The 19,477-nt window shown below is 49.1% G+C and overlaps 1 protein-coding gene across 2 annotated transcripts in view; it reads right to left on the reverse strand.

The window, feature by feature from the left end:
- The window catches only part of FLT1 (fms related receptor tyrosine kinase 1), an 81,596-nt gene that overhangs the window by 2,618 nt on the left and 59,501 nt on the right, over window positions 1–19,477 (reverse strand). For both annotated transcript variants that reach the window (XM_032956517.2, XM_032956518.2), the window contains exons 20-29: window positions 19,247–19,335; window positions 18,332–18,485; window positions 16,154–16,251; window positions 14,603–14,725; window positions 12,579–12,690; window positions 7,104–7,203; window positions 3,419–3,524; window positions 2,213–2,340; window positions 1,031–1,124; window positions 39–124 (exon numbers count right to left, since the gene is read on the reverse strand). In XM_032956517.2, coding sequence (XP_032812408.2) covers window positions 39–124; window positions 1,031–1,124; window positions 2,213–2,340; window positions 3,419–3,524; window positions 7,104–7,203; window positions 12,579–12,690; window positions 14,603–14,725; window positions 16,154–16,251; window positions 18,332–18,485; window positions 19,247–19,335 — 1,090 coding nt within the window. The remainder of the gene's footprint in view (window positions 1–38; window positions 125–1,030; window positions 1,125–2,212; window positions 2,341–3,418; window positions 3,525–7,103; window positions 7,204–12,578; window positions 12,691–14,602; window positions 14,726–16,153; window positions 16,252–18,331; window positions 18,486–19,246; window positions 19,336–19,477) is intronic.

Genomic DNA, 19,477 nt, shown 5'->3' on the forward strand with positions numbered 1-19,477 from the left:
TCCAGGGAAGTACAGTGCCGGACGCTTTGTGCTCGTACCCGAAGGCTGCCGACGACCGCGAGCCAACCTCCAGCCTCTTGAACTCCTCCGAAGCCAGAATCATCCCACTGTCCGTCTGGTTCTCCTGCGAGAGCGGAAGCAAACACAACCGCTGTGAAAAAATCCGGCCGCTGTAAACGCCACGAGCACACGAAGGCCGTGCGCTCGTCACGGCTCTCGTGAACGGACTGCCGTCGATAACGTGGCCCCGGGAGGCAGCGTGTTACCGCTCGTTGCAGAGGTTCGCGGTTGAAGCTACGCGGCGGCCCTGGTGAATACTACGGTTTGTATTCATCGTAAACATTACGTGTCATCTGCCTCACATTGCCCCCCCCCCCCCCGCCCGTTGTGTGTGTGTGTGCTGGCGTCACGCTCCGAAATTTGCCGAATTTGAAAAATTATCTGCAAATTGCTCAATTGGGAAAACATTGTCCTGACTGCAACATTTTTCAAGAACCTCCTGAAAAGGCCTTGCGACTAAGAGAAGCTTCAGCAGATAAACAAAGGGAAATAATATTATTCTAAACCAAATTATGGCGATATAATCGCATTTCAATGGGACAATTCCGGGGAGCCCAGAAATATGACTCCTTGACAAACCATAAAAAAATGTTTTGGCTGAAAACTTTCGTCCGTGGGCTGCACTGCCAAACTCCCTGCTGCAAGGTAATTTCCATGAGAGAGTGAAATGAGCTGCGTGCCTTACATACGGTGTGGTCAATGGCTCGTGAACTAACAAAACATCTCGCTTGAGTTATGCACGATAGTGATGGCGCCCAGTGCGTGCCTATTGCCTTGATAGAGATAAAGTTTCACAATATTCACATTCCCATAACATTGGGAGGGTGGGGGGAGGGGGGGTTGCAGAGGGCTGAGTGCCCCACCCCCCACCCCGCCCCGCCCACGTTAAGCAAGGTAACGGTGCAGGGTTGCATATTTATGTACGGCGCGCGCTTCTGGCTGGGTGTTTGACGCGTGGCCTGGCTCCTACCTCTCTTGAAACCGGAGTCGTTTTCTCCAGCGGCACTTCGTCGAACGTCTTCACGCTCACGGGTCGGGCGCTCTTCCTGCCCGACGAGGAGTACCTGCGGCGAGGGGCGACACGTTCGTGCTCATGGAGCAACAAGCTCGTGTCACGGCGACCACCGGATCTTGAGAGTCGACCTTAGGGGAGGCCAATGACCGGTTGAGACAACCGTCACCGGGTGTTGGCCGTGAGGGAGATTCAAGCTCGGGTCGACGGGTTTCGCAGCGCAGCGCGCTAACCGCCGCGCTACCGCTTTGCCACGTGTACGCGCGTTGAACTTCTTCCGCGCCGTGCGTGGCCAACCGTGTCAATCGGAGGTGTGCGATGAACCCTTCTGAAACTGTCACAGAGCAGCGTGACCCTTCGTGTTCGAAAATGGTCTACGGAAGCAGACAACGCAGAGCTACCTCTGGTTTCTGACCAAGTGACCTGCGGTTAACACAGCAGGGGCAGCGCTGTCGCACCTTCACCGCCCCTGAGAGCAATGTTCGTCACATGACGGACGTAGCAATATGGTTTTTTTCGTTCTCAGAATTGGAATGCACCAAAATTGTGTGCGGAACCAAATTCAGTGTGGGATGGGTTTGTTGAGCGCAGTCATTGATGACCACGTTGAAACCTTCAAATCACGACACTTAAGAACCCGGTTTAACCACAAGCGGTTGTCTGGATTCAAACCCAGGATCTCAGCGGTGTCTGCTTAAGTACTCTAACTGCTGAGCCATACAGCCACCTCCCTGCAACCTGTTTGTATCTGACCTCCTCCCGGTGAACCCGTCCTAAAATCGCACTACGTTGACTGTAGTGCGGTGTAGTTGACATCGGCACTTAAAAGACAAAGGCGGTTGGGCATAACGCTTATTGCCATATCGGCCTGAACGGGTGATCGGCAGCAACACTTGCGCCAATAGCAAAAGTCTACAGAGCGCGTCTTCGCTTGTACACGTGCGTTTGCGCCGTGTGTAAACATCAGCACTGGGGAGACAAAGGCGGCGGGGCACAGTGCTGGCCACCCAATCCCACTCGTTCGCCGTGCCGACCTTCATCGGTGCTCACGAACAGCACTTTCCCCGACGGTCTTTACAAAAGGCTAGAATGGGGGTATCGTTGTCTTCGTCGGCGCAATGCCCAGCGATCGCTCGGCACCTGAAGGTGGCCACGTTGTCGTAGTTGAAGTTCGGGTCGTGTGGGTCGTCCGCCGCACAGGGACCCGGAGTGGTGAGCAAGGAGAATCCCGATTCATCGTCCAAAGCCACCAGGTAGTCCTTCCCTCCCTGCGCCGATGCACACGGGGGAGCCACGTCACATGGGGGTGCGAAGGGGACGCTCGTTATCGCGCCGGTAGCTGCGAGCGTGACTACTGGACATCTGTGAAAAAGAGCTTTATAGCTCATCGGATTCCTCCTAGTATAAATACATATTGTGTATGTACGCACACACGCGCACATCTCTTTCTCCCGATTGTATTCCGATTGCGCAATCAAGAGTGTGGCATGAGATGAATAATTTATCTACGTAAACACAATAACTCTAGCAGCGAGCGTCGAAGCATGGCTCTTCAAGATGAAGTTACAAAAGCTGCTTCTCAAGTCGCTTCAATCGGTCTCTCTTCTTCTTCGGGGGAATATGTTTATTACATCCATGCTCGTCGCACACACAGAGCGTTTGTCACACGTCAAGCTGATCTTTTTAGAAAAAAATTTTAACAGCTGGGAATTTGCCACATCAGGTGAAACGCAACATTTTGCGTGATGGGAGTCTCAACACAATCGCGAGGTCACTGGGCCGAGACCATCAACTCGCTACGTACGTGTGAACCCAGTTTAATCGAGCGTCACTCAACGCTGGCATTCGCAAAGCCAAGGCCCTCAGTGGTGCTGGCTCAGCCCCCCGGGCATGGCATGAGCCCCGAGCCTCCTCTCGGCCACAACTTGTTTGGCAAACATTATCCGTCGCTCGATGAGATGCACGAGGTCAGTGGTGGCGCTAGGCATAAGCAAACTAAGCACATCCTTAGGGTTGCCAAGAAGATCAAAAGGCTGCGGATGCATGAAAAGGAACAGGGGTGCATCGAATATCAATTCGAATTCAAAACCTACTGAACACAACGTAGCTAATTACCATTAAAACGCTCGTCGTTATCACTTGCCCCCGATTTTGTCTGTATCGCTCTTCTCTCATCCAACATACATTTTTGTCTCTTGTATATACATCTCCCTCGCTTTACTACATCGCGATCTCTTGTCTCTATCCGCACCAGTCCATTAAAAGATTGGGAGGGGGTGGCGGCTGCTTTCAATGTGTCAGGACCCCCACTACGTGAAGGCCCTGTGGCCGGTGGGTCTTGCTTGCCTGCTGCACGCTGGCTTGCAACAAGTCCCCCAGTCGCTCCACCAGCTCCGAGAAGGTTGGCCGGTCCAAGGCGTCCCCACACCAGCTGTCCAGCATGATCTGATAGCTGCCGGGAGCACAGACACAGGTAAAGATCCCTCATGTAGCCTCAACAGGCTGCCGGGGCAAGGCAGCTCCTTTGAAGGCCGTCACGATACGTGCAGGTGGCTGGGTGGCCAGCACCACGCTATCGGCACCGCCAGTTAAACTGAGGCAATGCCTACAGTAATGGTGACCAGCACAGTGATGGTGATTTAATGATTATGGAGACCGCATGTTGATCAGCACGATGGCTGCAAATTTCCCTCCATATCCGTCGATCGGCAGGTCACCTGTGGTGGGTTAAAGTGTGGGTACATCTGTGGTGGGTTAAAGTGTGGGTACACCTGTGTTGGGTTAAAGTGTTGGTACACCTGTGGTGGGTTAAAGTGTGGGTACACCTGTGGTGGATTAAAGTGTTGGTACACCTGTGGTGGGTTAAAGTGTGGGTACACCTGTGGTGGGTTAAAGTGTGGGTACACCTGTGGTGGGTTAAAGTGTTGGTACACCTGTGGTGGGTTAAAGTGTGGGTACACCTGTGGTGGGTTAAAGTGTGGGTACACCTGTGGTGGGTTAAAGTGTGGGTACACCTGTGGTGGGTTAAAGTGTGGGTACACCTGTGGTGGGTTAAAGTGTGGGTACATCTGTGGTGGGTTAAAGTGTGGGTACACCTGTGGTGGGTTAAAGTGTTGGTACACCTGTGGTGGGATAAAGTGTGGGTACACCTGTGGTGGGTTAAAGTGTGGGTACACCTGTGGTGGGTTAAAGTGTGGGTACACCTGTGGTGGGTTAAAGTGTGGGTACACCTGTGGTGGGTTAAAGTGTTGGTACACCTGTGGTGGGTTAAAGTGTGGGTACACCTGTGGTGGATTAAAGTGTTGGTACACCTGTGGTGGGTTAAAGTGTGGGTACACCTGTGGTGGGTTAAAGTGTGGGTACACCTGTGGTGGGTTAAAGTGTGGGTACACCTGTGGTGGGTTAAAGTGTGGGTACACCTGTGGTGGGTTAAAGTGTGGGTACACCTGTGGTGGGTTAAAGTGTTGGTACACCTGTGGTGGGTTAAAGTGTGGGTACACCTGTGGTGGATTAAAGTGTTGGTACACCTGTGGTGGGTTAAAGTGTGGGTACACCTGTGGTGGGTTAAAGTGTGGGTACACCTGTGGTGGGTTAAAGTGTGGGTACATCTGTGGTGGGTTAAAGTGTGGGTACACCTGTGGTGGGTTAAAGTGTGGGTACACCTGTGGTGGGTTAAAGTGTGGGTACATCTGTGGTGGGTTAAAGTGTTGGTACACCTGTGGTGGGTTAAAGTGTGGGTACATCTGTGGTGGGTTAAAGTGTGGGTACACCTGTGGTGGGTTAAAGTGTGGGTACACCTGTGGTGGGTTAAAGTGTGGGTACACCTGTGGTGGGTTAAAGTGTTGGTACACCTGTGGTGGGTTAAAGTGTGGGTACACCTGTGGTGGATTAAAGTGTGGGTACACCTGTGGTGGGTTAAAGTGTGGGTACATCTGTGGTGGGTTAAAGTGTTGGTACACCTGTGGTGGGTTAAAGTGTTGGTACACCTGTGGTGGGTTAAAGTGTGGGTACACCTGTGGTGGGTTAAAGTGTGGGTACATCTGTGGTGGGTTAAAGTGTGGGTACACCTGTGGTGGGTTAAAGTGTGGGTACACCTGTGGTGGGTTAAAGTGTGGGTACACCTGTGGTGGGTTAAAGTGTGGGTACATCTGTCGTGGGTTAAAGTGTGGGTACACCTGTGGTGGGTTAAAGTGTGGGTACACCTGTGGTGGGTTAAAGTGTTGGTACACCTGTGGTGGGTTAAAGTGTGGGTACACCTGTGGTGGGTTAAAGTGTGGGTACACCTGTGGTGGGTTAAAGTGTGGGTACACCTGTGGTGGGTTAAAGTGTGGGTACACCTGTGGTGGGTTAAAGTGTGGGTACACCTGTGGTGGGTTAAAGTGTGGGTGCATCTGCCCAGCGTGGAATAGAAGGCCAAATATGCTCGAGAGGGGCTCTCCAGAGCTCCCCCTGGTAAAGACACTTCCACCAGCAATGGTGCGAAACAGACATTGTAGGCCTGTACATGTACAATCCACTCGTCAATGGAGTTGGCTAAACACCCCAAATTATAGGGCCACAGAGCTGAAGGCAATCGTTAGCACGGGTTCTAGCTGTTATCCCGATTGCCTGCGGTTTCCCGCACCTCTGAATCGAAGGAAAATTGTGCACAATAACAAATTTGTGACGTTGACTTCAACAAAAAATCTTCACTCTTTAAAATTTCCATATTACTAACAATGGATAAATGCAAGCTCTGTTGGTCAGACAGAGGCGGTCCAACATTTTTTGTTGTCGACCACTCTCCGATAAAGTTGGACAAAGTCCATGACAAATATCTGCGAAGAGATTGAAATGGAAAGCTGAACAATGTCTCTGGCAGGGAGACCTGGAATTGTCCACTGAAAGTCCAGACGCCGGTCTCCATAATTCCGAGCACAGGCCACTTGAGCCAGGAAACACCTACTTAACTGTGTCAGCGCCTTGACCTCCCATGAGTGGGACGATGTTGAGGGCAACAGAGGACGGCGCAACAACATCCACTGTTGTACTGTACTTTATACGCTCCTGCGTTTTCCTTTCCCCGATGCCTTCACCAACCGTATGGTCAAATAACCCCCCATTTACCCGCATTGCTTGGGAAGAGTCTTGTCCAGCAGTGGTTTGACAAAGGCCTGCCTGTGTATGTACGTGGACAATATTGTTAACTGACTCTTGAGAGTGCACTGAGGGTGACACAGATACCCAGGTGAAAACCACCACAGTTCGTCGGTGAGTGGTGGTGATGTTTGATGCACGTGTGTAGAAAGTTTGAGTGTGTGTAAGGAGCGGTGGCGCAATGGTCAGCACACCGCGTTACGAGCCCGGCGACCCGAGTTCAATTCCCCAGCGTTGACAGCACGAGGCATTTCGGGGGTCATAATTCGATTCAGAAATCAAATTCTTCTTGTATCTCTTTAGGTGATCGGTTCTTACACGCAAGGTACGATGCATGCATTATGAGCACAGGAATCGTTTAATCGATGAGTCAAGCCATGGTTACATTCCAATGGATCTTAAATTGGCGTGGGACTCCCAAGGGCAACTCAACCAAAAATGAGTACCTGATAAGGATTGGGATCTCTCACAGGTCAGCACAACCACCCATGCCAATACCACTGACCGCACCACACCTTAATTTTCCATGCATGCCACAAATGCTATCAAAGGAACCTTTGACTTGTGTGTGTGTGTACTCTAGTGTATGTGTGTATGTATGACTAGGAGAAGCGGTGGCACGGTGGTTAGTGAACTGCGACTACACAAATTAAATTCCTGGCCACGTGCTAACATTCGTTGAGAGTTTTTTTTACCAGTCCTGGGTCTCCCCCCTAGGTCGACTCAGCCACGAACGAAGAGAAAAAGGCAGTGGGGGTGCGGAGTTCTCTTGGCCATGCCGCAACCGACGCACGCCGACCAGGTGGTCGCTAACGGCACTTGCCCCAACCTTTTGAACAGGCTACGTGGGGAGTCTTTGTCTTTGCTTCGTGCGTGTGTGTGTGCGTTGCCTCACGTGTCAGGTGTGCTGTACTCTGGTGGCCGCATGCGGGTTCCGTCCTTCAGTCGCCGGCAGAAGTCTTCATCGATCTGGACTCCGGGGTAAGGCGACGCGCCTGCAAAATTCCACACGGTCAACTTTTGTTTATTAAATTTTGACTTAAAACTTTCGCGACTGCAGGAATTCATATTCTTTGGTTCTTTCGGTAAAGTCACGTAGATAGAAAAAAAGAAAGTTAATAAAAAATCATAATAATAAAAACAACAAGCACTAATGTAGTCTGTAGCCTGGCTCTTAATCAGGGTGAGTGTACTGGCAGTCTATAATGTAGACTGTAGCCTGGTTTTAAGCTGGTGAACATATTGGCAGTCTATAATGCAGACTGTAGCCTGGTTCTTAATCAGGGTGAGTGTACTGGCAGTCTATAATGCAGACTGTAGCCTGGTTCTTAACCTGAGTCAGTGCACTGGCAGTCTATAAATAATGTAGACTTATTCTGGTTCTTTCAGTAATAAAAATCAAATAAGATTAAAAATAAAAAAACAAAAACCACGACGTTTCGATCGTAACACAAGCGGTCGTCATCAGGAAAAAGGGGGTTAGCCTCTATAGGCAAACTGTTTATAAAGGTTTAGAGATGGGCAGGGCAGCTAATGTTAATGTAGGAGAAAACCCCAACACCCTCAGTAGGTCTACACTAATCAAAGCATTGCACCTCGCTCCACACACCCACACTGCTGACAGTGGAGTTTGACAAGAAAACACAAATCAAGTCATGACCCAAAGTGGTTGATGACATATTTCCAATGATTGCTGAGCTTATAACCATCCTCTCGGTTGAAATTGTGTCTGTGTCCGTATATATGGATGGCTTCATGAACGAATCTTTGTTGATAGCCAGTAGGCTTGCAAAGTACCATCGTCTTAGATAAATAAATTTCGTCTGAGACAGCTGCATTAAAATAATAATGATCAGCCACGGCAGAAGTATTGGTCACTTTATTTTCTATTCTTATTTTTCTATATACATGACTTTACCGAAAGAACCAAAGAATTTTGTTTATGAAGAAACTAGAAAGAAAATGCCCGATTGTTACATTTTATAACCAACTACGATGCTGTACAGCTCTCCCATTTGTCTTCGGGTTGTACCGCGTGTCCCTCAGCACGATGTCCGACGTTTCGCTCCACGTGCTGGGAGCTTCTTCAGACGGTGCAACCCGAAAACACAGCAGGGAGCTACACAGTACAACCGTGGAAATCTACGCAGTGCAACTCGGGCACTGTCGTTTTTGGGACACCGTAAATGTTACCCTCCCATCGAGAAGTTTTCGTCTCAAAAAACAAATCTAAACCATCTTGCTTGAATTGTATTATGAGGAGGAAAATACAATAAATGTGCGTGTCAGCAGATCACGCAAATTGAGACGAATCGTCATTTCTGAGAACACTTTCAATGCATACAAAACGCTTGCAGTGAAGGGGTATGCATCATTTCAAACGTTTTAACTTGGAGCATCAAATATCTCGAGACACGAATTCCGTGACCGTAACGAGCCGATCGTAATTGTTGCAATAATTCAGAAGGATCCGTCCGGTGGACTCCGGTCGCGTCTCTCACGGATGCTGGGCAGGGGAAGCCCTGAAGAGGCATTAGCGGCAGGAAACCAGACAGACTGCGTTTCCATTAAGAAGCTCAGGAAATAACTCAGCTCCTCCGATTCGAATTTATATAAGTCGAGTAAGTTACCGTTTTGCACAACTGAATTTGTTTATCTTTAAAATCCACCACTGCTGGCGTTGCGCCATGAGATTAATGCGTCGTTTGTAAGTGAAGCGCCCCCATTATAGATGGTTAAATACATACATATCTGCGTGCTAAATTGAACGGTACCCATTACGTGTTTCTGATTTCAATGAAAAAAAACACTCGTTCACTGCATCCTATATGAATTTATTCGACAAAACCCAAAGCACGCGTCCCTTTTCATCATGTTCGCGAGCAGGATACGTTTTTTTTCTGTCGGACGGATGTAGCCATTTGTATTTGCCGCCCAATTTATTGAATCTATTTTCAATGGAATGAGCGGCACTTATTTGAAGTGAGGAAATGTGTCATTCGGAAACCCAGTCACAGAGGTGGAGGCTCTTGAGATGAAGGCGTCCGGGAACAGACTACCAATATGCTCACCAGCTTAACACCAGGCTACAGTTTACATTATAGACTGCCAGTACACTCATCGAGGTTAAGAACCAGGCTACAGTCTACATTATAGACTGCCAATACGCTCACCAAGCATAAAACCAGGCTACAGTCCACATTATAGATTGCCAATACGTCCGAGAGACGGCGGAGGCGTCCTGAGATTGGGAACGTAGTCAATTAAAAAGTGAGCAGGGAACTCAGATGCGTTGGTTTTTATTGCCACGCAATGTCCCCTGCCACCGATGCACGCTCCCGGTGTTACTGTTAGAACGCAAAGGGCTTCGCAGTAAGTCTAACGTTACGTCAGCGGAGCTATTTGTAAAGTAGTTTAATGTGTCAACAAAACCCATGACTGATGCAGCGTGAGACGAACTTCGCATGGCGGTGAATTGACACAGGACTGTAAATGATTCATATTCATAAATATAATTGCAATCATTCCGATAACATTTCTCCAGGGTTTTGGCATCGCTCCAAAAACAGGGTGAGGCCCTTATTGCGTCACTTTGGAGGCTATCCAGCCAGTAGATTTATTAACTGTGAACTCATGACACCGGCGCGTATGCTCAACACAGCTTGGCTCTTCGGAGTGATAAATGTATCTTTAAAAAAAAAGATATACACGTGAAAGGGAACGAAAAATACTTCACTCGTTACAAAAATGTCTCTACGGCTCGACTTTGGTTGCCACCTCTGAGGACAAATCAGAAGAGGGACGAAATGCATGTGAATACTCTTTGGTTCTTGCGGTAAAGTCACGTAGGTAGAACAATAAAACAAAACAAAAAATAATGTTTCGCGACGTTTCGATCGCAGCACCAGCGGTTGTCCTCGGGCGGAAAAAAAAAATCCAGCAGTGGAACTGCTGAACCAGCGAGAGAGCTGTTGCAACATGTGAATACCATGATAATGAGTGTTATAATATCCAAATATCGTCGTATACTCTTTGGTTCTATTCGGTAAAGTCACGTAGGTAAAAAATAAAATAAAACAACAAAAAATCACGACGTTTCGGCCACAACACAAGTGGCATTCATCAGGTGAAGGGACCGTACTGTCCAGAGGACATCGTTGGAGTGAAGACAGCCAAGCCCAGGTCGCGTCCTTTAAGCTGTGTGGCCAAAACGTCGTGATTTTTTGTTGTTTAATTTTATGTTTTACCTACGTGACTTCACCGAATAGAGCCAGAGAGTATGGATCCTTGCAGTCACGAAAGCTTCAAATCTAGTATCGTCATATACCTTTGACGCAAATGACTAAGAGACAGGACTTTGAATGTACTGGGAAGACTTCACAGAATTCCCAAGGTGGCGACCTAAAAGAAAGGGCGATTCTAGGAAAACCCAGGCCAGGTGGTGACTCTGGTTTGTACCTGCAGAAGTCTGAGCAAGCGGAAAAGATCGCTGGTTATTAGAACATGTCATTCTAAGTCGTGACATTGCTGAGCAGGTATTTTTACGTGCCCAATTAGAGGCTTATTATACAATTCGCTCCTTTTATATATTTTTTATTTTGATGCCTCGGCCCACAGTCACAATTTAATCCGCTTGCGCCGCTGTCACAGAGGGCTTTGCGCTCTCCGCGTATCTCTAAATCACTTAATGGCTTTGCACAAATGGCTCATCCATGAAGCCGTGTGTGCGGCTCATTCAATTATGTTCTGGCCCACGTGACAATTTCAAAGCATGTGATCGATTAGGTCACTGCAGAAGAATGAAAGAGCCTGCTCTGTGCGCCAACGGCATCATGCGGTTTTGTTATCGCGGAAATAAATAAAAACTTACAGTGCATCTCCTCTCTCGTACGTACGAACTAATCTGCGATTTCAGCCCTCATAAGAAACCGTCGGAGCACGTGGTTACGAACTCTGCCTTGGCCTCAATTCCCGCCAAGACAAAGGCAGGTGCAAATTAGCTCCGAATCTTAACATTGCGAAATTGTAAAAGCAGCTCCCACAGCACAGCTAAAAAAAAAACGGATTTCGCAAACCCTCCCGAAAAATCGAGACTTCGTTGAAAATATTTGGCAAACAAGAGAAAGGGTTAAGACATTTATGATAATGTATATCCCTTTTGTATATCAACTGCTGGATGAAGGCCTTTTCAATGCAGTGTTGGCCACGGGGGTTGTATGACCATACTTCACCACGCTGGTCACAGTGAGTTGTTTAAGCCGAAGAGAGAGGGCCCAGAATGGGTACAGATATATTTCGCCACTGATGTTAGCTGTGGATCGGTACATAATGCAGTGCGCTAATCACTATGGCACTACCCCCCCCCCACTTCCCTTACAAAAAAATATGTTATTTCAGTAAAAAAAAATACCCAACTTGTTAATATTCAATTTTGCGAAATTTACATTTGCAATTTTTTGTAGCTGTACTGTTATTTTAGGAAGTAAAACAAAATCCTGCTTATAATTCAACCCTGTTAAATTTTTATTCGCAATTTTCGTGCCAAATGTTCCCATTGCTTGCAACAAAATGATTGCTCAGTTGCCCCGACCTTTTTCCCCGACGTGCAATTACAATTCTACTTTTATATCTACAAAAAAAATCCTCCATATTACTTCAGTGTCATGTCATTAGACAACGTATTGGATTGGGATCTCTCACAGGGCAGCACAACCACCCATGTTAAGGGGTGACCCACTGACGCAGATATCACAGAGCTAGTGTATGAAATCCCTTCTAGCAAACCTCTGGCCCACACAGCAGTGGGAAGCACTTCCCCGCCCGCTCTGTGTACAAGAAGTGGGAAAGTGGTCAGAGCGCTGATCTGACACCACTGAGATCCTGGGTTGGAAAGCGGCTATCTGATTAAAGCAGGTTCTCAAGTGTAGTGAGTTGATGGTCTCACCCAGTTCATTAATGATTGCGCATTAAAAAAAAAACATCATATTAAATTTGGTTCTGCGCTTAATTTGGATAAACTCCAGCTCTAAAAATTAAAAATTTCAGACATTCCTAAAGAGTCAAGACGAGGTTGGGGGGGGGGGTCCTAGTCCCTGGGAATGCGATGGCTTCCCTCAGCACCGCGCTTAATTTCTCATGAAATATCCTTGCAGGTGACTGGTAGACTTGGAGTAGGTGACACGTGACTAGTACCTACAGCCATAGCGCAAGGTATACCCGATGTGGTATGCCAGATGTGGAAACATTGTCTGGGTTACTGTTAGACTGGAGGAGTAGGCACGCGAGTAGTAGCGCGGTTGTGCTGGATGTGCAAATATTTTTCTGGGCCGCTGACCCAGACAGACCCGGCTGACATTAAGGCCTCACTCACCCAGGGAAAATATTTCCCAGAGAAGCACTCCGAAGGACCACACGTCGCTCTGCGTGGTGTACAACTTGTCAAAAATCGACTCCGGGGCCATCCACTTCAGCGGCAGACGAGCCTGAAAATGTCAGTGACAGAGCAGACATCGTGCATTTCTGACCTGTTTCAGGAACGTAAGCTATGTTGGCAAAATGTACAGAACTGAAAATAAATACCAGCTATTAATAATCCACCAGGTGTCCCGAGTGCCATGTCAGTCACGAGGGGTTTTTTGTTACCACACTTCACCACGCTGGTCAGGGAAGGGTGGTGAAGCAGTGTGGGGTAGGGGCAAGACCATGTTAGACGTAGCCAGAACTCAAACTCGGGTTGCCGGGTTCACTGTACAACCGCTCTGCCCATAATGATATTTGCATATTTTTACTTCTGTAAAATTAAAGTTTAACAAACAAATAAAAAAAGAGTCTGCCAAAGAGGTTCTGGCTCGCCAGGCCCATATTTAAAGTAACAAAATGCAGAAAAAAACATAGCTGGGGAAAATGTAACAAATTTTTTAGGTCTAAATTTAAAGCACAGTGGCATTCCAGTGAAACGATGCTGTTCGTCTCGAGCGACACTCATACATACATCGGCCAAAACGTTCCCAGTTTTATCGCCAAACTTTCTGCGGGCATAACCGCATGCTCGTTGAGTTCACGCAGAGTTTGCAGATGGCTTTCATTAAGAATGTTAAACGGCGCTTTAAATGCTCATGTAGAGATTTGCCGCGTCTGCCCAACATCAGACCCCGAGCGGAGTTCCTCGAACCAAATGGTATTGGATTGAAATGAACACAGGTGATTTCCATCCCTAACTCTCAATTATTTACCAAAGTGGGGGGGGCGGGGGGGGGGTCTGCAATTGCCGGGGGGGGGGGGGGCTAGGGAAATGATGGCAAAAGTCTTTTGCAGCCTTTCAACACTTGCTTTCTTCAATAGGTTATCTTGTGCTGACAACTCCTGAGGAGTGTCTTCCGATCGTCCTGATCGCGAGGCTGTTGGCATCCGCGATAGGAATGCAAACCTGCGCAATATTTCAGTTTCAGTTTCATTTTTTTGGTATAGCCCCTGTGAGCCATTCGGCCCTTGAATCGGGTGCAACCGCAACAAACACAAAAACATTAACAAGAAAAACATCTTTAAGTGACTATGTGTGACTGTGCAAACAGAAAATCCATGAAAAAAAACCAGCAAAATATTCCTGAAAAAAGCACCGTACACCTACCTACGCTGTGTGCAAAAAATCCCAGTGGGATGCAAGTCAAACAACAACAACAACAACCACAAGACAACTTAGATTAAGGCCCATCAGTCTAACTCCGTAAACGCGGACGTAAATCTATTCCTATGGCCTCACGGGACACGTGCAGGGGCTTCTCACGCAGCGCCTTTCGGCTTGCTGGCCATCGAACAAAGGCGCGGTCACCGCATCGCGCGCCTTCAGTGGCCGTCTGGAGCGCTCTTCCTTTCGATAGTAGGAAGCCACCGGAGCTATGCACTTTTAACTCTAGATTAAAAACTAATTTCTTGAGAACTGCTTTACGTATTCTTAGTTTTTTCGGTAAAGTCACGTTGAAGGGAAACAACAAAATAATAAAAAAAACTAAGAATATGAATTACTGCAGTCACGAAAGCTTTAAATCAAAACTGCTTTGCGTGTTTTGTTTGTTGTACTTCTCTTCCCCCCCCCCCCCCGCCCACACCACACCTGCAATCAGCGCGGCCGGCTACGTACGGTGCGAAAGAAGTTCAACGTGCGTGCATACATACACGCGTCCATCACTCCCAGGATATTTCTACCTCCCTTTTCGTCAACCACCGCCTCCCCCCCCCCCCCCTCCCGGGCCGATTGAGCAGAACGTCGGACATCGTGCTGAACAACGCTCGGCACGGCTCGGAAACACGTGGGTGGGGGGGATGCGGGGGGGGGGGGGTAGCTGAGGAAGCGGCCGTCCCTCGCTGGGACGGCCGCTCCCATCGTGCCCGACTCACGTCTCCCTTGCGCACGTAGTCCGGGTCCTTGTAAATGTCGCGAGCGAGGCCAAAGTCGCAGATCTTCACCACGTTGTTGTCGCTCAGGAGGATGTTGCGGGCTGCCAGGTCCCGATGGATGCACTGTGATCACGGCCCCCGTGGATGGGGGGGGAGGGAGTTGACGGATCGGCGAGGTGGGAGATGAAGTGGGGGTGGGAGGGGTGAACGAAAATGTAAGATATAAATAAATTAAATGAATACCAAAAAAAAACCAGGGGCATAACTGTGGGACGGAGAGCAGAGATGCAGGAGGGAGGATGGCAACAACACAAATAACAGGACGTACATTGTGCGGAAAGACTGAATTTTGTAAAAAAAAAAAAAGTGTTTTACGGGAAATGAAATGTCACAAGAATGAAAGACAAACGTTTACGCTGTTTGTTATGGTTGTCTATTTATGCCGATGCAAATTCTACAACAAAGCTCCCTGTAGCAATTACGTAACGATCCCTTGTACTTTTGTATGCAATAAAGTTGTGCAGCCCGGCGCTGTAACGATGGAGTTTTAATGCCGTCCTGATCGTTCGTTTACAGGGATACTTATAGCATTGGGCTTGTGCATTACCCTGAGTTACTGGATAGCAACAGATGAGTACAATTATACACATTGGTAAAAAACCTGTGTTCACAGACCCCATGCATGAGGGTTATCAGAACAAAGATCTGCAAGGGGTTTAAGATGCACCGATCAGCGACGTCAATCAAATGTCGTTGTTGACGTTGCTCCGTTGGCTGTGGTGCACAAAGCGAAAAATAACAACAAGCCAAACGTGTCCCGTCAACAGCTCTGCCTCGAGAGGAAGGCCACCAAACGGGCGACGTTTCGGGCGATGGCGTCTCTACACGGCACGTCTCGGCACAGGATTGGGATTTTTTTTCGGACGAATCCAGCGAAGTCAGGAACAAAAACATCTCTCACGTCTCGGGATAAGGGGACTTTCACCGGCTCAGGCGGTGAAGGTGACTGGCAGCGCGCGGAAGGTGCGGAGTAAATGATAACTGACGCATCATGGGGCCTCCTTTGCCAGCGTCAAAATATAATAATCGGTTTTCCCCTTTTTATCTGGCAACAAAACAGCTGTGTTAAATGTTAAAACACCAAACTGAAACACCTTTTGCTAGGAATCATGTCTGCATTAACCACAGATGCTTGTGGTGAAAATACAAACAAAAAACATGCTCTGACAGTATACGCATTGTCCTGATAGTGGCATTGTCTTTGTGCTGTAGCCTTTTGGCGTCCTCTGGTCTAATACCGTTTTGAGACGAGGCTCTAAAGAAAGCCGTCTCTGGTGTGGACCAATCAGCTTCAAAGACGATGCATATACTGTCAGGGCATGTTTAGTGTTTGTATTTTCACCACAAATATGTGTGGTTAATGCAGACATGATTCCTTGCAAAAGGTTTCAGTTTGGTGTTTTAAAATCTTAACACCTGTTTTGTTTCCAGAAAAAAAGGGGGGGAAACCCTATTCCGATAACTGCCGAAGGCGAGCAGAGGGTGGAGCACCTTGCGGGAAGACAAGAACTCCATCCCACGAGCGACCTGGAAGCTGTAGCAGATGAGGTCCTTCATGGTCAGCGGTCGCTTGCAGGTCTCGTCGAACTCTGAGCATCAGACATCGGGCAGAGGACACGGGACGTGACGGCAATCACAGATGCCTCGAGTGGGTAGCAGCAAACAGCATCTAGGTCTGCAACGATGCATCGAATCGTTCAGTAACGATGATTTCGTGTATGTTGCAGAATGGACGCTGCTGCAGTGCAGTGGTTAGTGCACCGGACTTGCAATCCAGATGGTTACCGGTTCGATTCCATCTTCAAAAGAGCGGCAGAGTTGTTAATGTAAAAAGAGATGAAGTAGAAACGGGCAGGGCATGTCATGTCAGCAACTGACGAAAGGCGATGGGGGGGGGAAATGACTGTGTGGATCAGAGATGAAGGCAGCAAGAGAGACGGCGTCAGAGAGTTCTGAGGCCACTATCCGACAGGAACAACTCATTTCTTCAGAACTCCTCTCTTTGTTTAGTTTGTTGTCCCCCCCCGCACCTCCGATGAGCACGGTTGGCTACGTACGGTGCGAACGAAGTCCAACGTGTGTACGTGCAAAGGAAAAGGAATGGAATGAAATTGGGGACGCTTTCGACCAGCCGACAGCAGCAGCAACATTCACTCCGCTGTAGTCACCGTACTTCTGTCAACAATGCGGTCTGCTGAGACTTGTTGTGGGCAGCATGCTTCACTTCGCGAGCGAACGGGTGAGTGTGCCTCACTGCACGTACGCATACGCACTCATGCGTGAACGACATACCGAGGTGGTGTTCTTATCTATGCACACGGGCACACACGGGCACATAAAGGCAAAGATCCCCCGTATAGCCTGTAACAGACTCTTGGGGCAAAAGTGCTGTTCGTGAGCACTGACAAGAAGGCAAACACGGGGCGGTGAGGGTCCAGCGGTACGCTCGGCCGCCTTTGTCTCCGCAGTGCTGATGCTGACACACCGCACCAGGTACTCATTTGCGGCTGCCCGGGACCGGTTCAAATATCCACCACTGACGTTGATGGCCGTGAGCGGGAATCGAACTCGGGTGGCAAGGTCCGAGGCGAAGTGCGCTAACCGCTGCGCCACCGCTCGCTCGCACGCACGCCACCCAACCCCGCAGCAGAGCCTCTCGTCAGCCTGCAGCTCGAGAAGCGAAACGCTGGCACAACCACGGTCAATCATTTTTTTAGGCTTTGGCTTCAGGTCAAGTTCATTCTCTTTTGAGAGAGAGAGAGAGTGAAAGGATAAAAAAAAACCGTGGAAAGGTTTATTTTTCTGTCAACGTAAAGTGGCACTAAACACGTTACGAGGGCCGGCGCTCGCAAGGCCCCCGGTCGCTCAGCGCGTTAAGCGCAGCTGCAATGAACTAGACTGCGGAGCGTGACCTTGAGACAGCATAGACGTATGTATGTATGTATGATGTTGAACTTCTTTCGCACCGTACGAAGCCAATCGTGCCAATCGGAGGTGCGGAGAGGGAAGGACAACAAACTAAAAGCAAAAAGCAGTTCTGAAGAAATGAGTTTTCAATCTCGATATAAAAATGCGCAGCTTCCGTGGCCTCCTAATATCGGAAGGGAGTGCGTTCCAGACGGCCGCAGAAACACATCTGGAAGTGCACGATGCAGTGACTTTGTCTTTGCATAGACTCGTATACCGTACAAGTTCGTATAACCTCTCTCACTCCAAGAGGCGTGTTCACTCGAGTTTCGTACAACTTTAATCGTGCCGTTAGTTGTTGGCTTGCGTGATGGGCCTGTCCTCAAATAAATAAATGGGGACACATAAGCACTACCCCACATTACGCAGTAATTACACGGTAATTATAATATTATTGTATTATTGTATAATATTATAATTACACGGTAATTATTGTATTCATATTATGATTACCGTGTAATTATAATAATATATTATAATTACAGCACCGCACCAAAGTATTAAAAAAAATTCCTTGGAGGTGGGGGCGAGTAAAGTGGGAGGAGGTGGTGGGTGACAAACACCACATTCTGCCCTCTAGGTGGTAGATCCAAAGTTGAAGGGTTGGGGGATCGTGGTGAGATGGTGGGCCAATGCCAACCACCACCTTGGGAAGTGTACAGCGACCTTCCCGCCCGCTGGCGCGACGTCGCCCGCCCCTACCTTCGTCGGCCTCGCATTCCCGCAGCGTCTTGTCCTCGGCGAAGCCGGAGCTGTTGGAGCTCCGTGAGCTCGCCACGCTGTCCAGGCGCCGCGTCTTCTCGTCCCCGTTCTCCCGCGCGTCCGCCCGGTCCCCGCGCGTCTTGCCCGGCCTCTCCTGCGGCGAGCACGGTGGAAACTCAGCGCACGCCCGCGACACCGGCACGCCCGCACGCGCGAAGCCGTGCAGCCGTGGTATTGCCGCCACGGTGCCGTGCGCACGACGGGGAGAGCGGCTGGCAGTCGGGAGGTTGCGAGTTCAATTCCTTGGTAGGGGTGTACTCAGCCCATCATCATCCTCCCCCCCCCCCCACCCCGGTCGATAAAATTAGTACCACTTGCCCCCTGTCATAGCAATGTGCAATTTCCACCACTGGTTTAGGACTGTAAGCAGGAGCTGAGCATAACCTCGGTTGCTCATTTGAGCAGGGAATCACCAATTTTTAACGAGCGACCTCTCACCATTCCAACAAGACACTGCAGAAGGCAAGTGACCAGTAGCCACTGCCATAGCGAGAGGGATACCGGACGTGGTGCGCTGGGTGTGTAAACACTTTGTGGCTTGCTGACCCAGAGAGAGCCGGCTGAAATAAGCCGCTGTGGACAGACAGCCCTTTCAAGGGGTTTGCGAGTCGTGGGGGGATATTTTTCCAAACTTTGCCACGCTGGTCAGCGTGGGTTGGGTGAAGACGGGGAGCTTTGACGTCGCAGCGTAGAAACGCTACAATGGATGTTTTACTGCACTGACCTCTCCTGCCCATCACATACAGCCCACAGCCCCATGGACTGCCCGTTGGCGAAAGGTGGTCGCACGGCCAAGCACTGCCCGTGCACAGTTCCGCCGGGCTTCAGAGATCTGACGAGATCAGTCCCAGGTACCTTGTCGGTCACGAAGTCCTGTCTCTTGTTGCGGAGGTAGTTGGACAGGTTTCCGTACTTGCAATATTCCACCACCACCATCAGTGGCCCTGCGATTGGTTGAACAGGCGAGACGCACGGCAAGGAAGGGTCAGGGTCGGGGTGAGGCTTGTGAGCAACGCTGCGCAAACCTCCCACAGTGTGCAGAGTGGAAGGCACGTGGACATTGTCACGTTGGCAATACCAATCTGG

The sequence above is a fragment of the Petromyzon marinus genome, chromosome 18 (genome assembly GCF_048934315.1).
Source record: "Petromyzon marinus isolate PM22_M1 ecotype Great Lakes invasive population chromosome 18, UKy_Petmar_22M1.pri1.0, whole genome shotgun sequence".
Taxonomy (NCBI): Eukaryota; Metazoa; Chordata; class Hyperoartia; order Petromyzontiformes; family Petromyzontidae; genus Petromyzon; species Petromyzon marinus.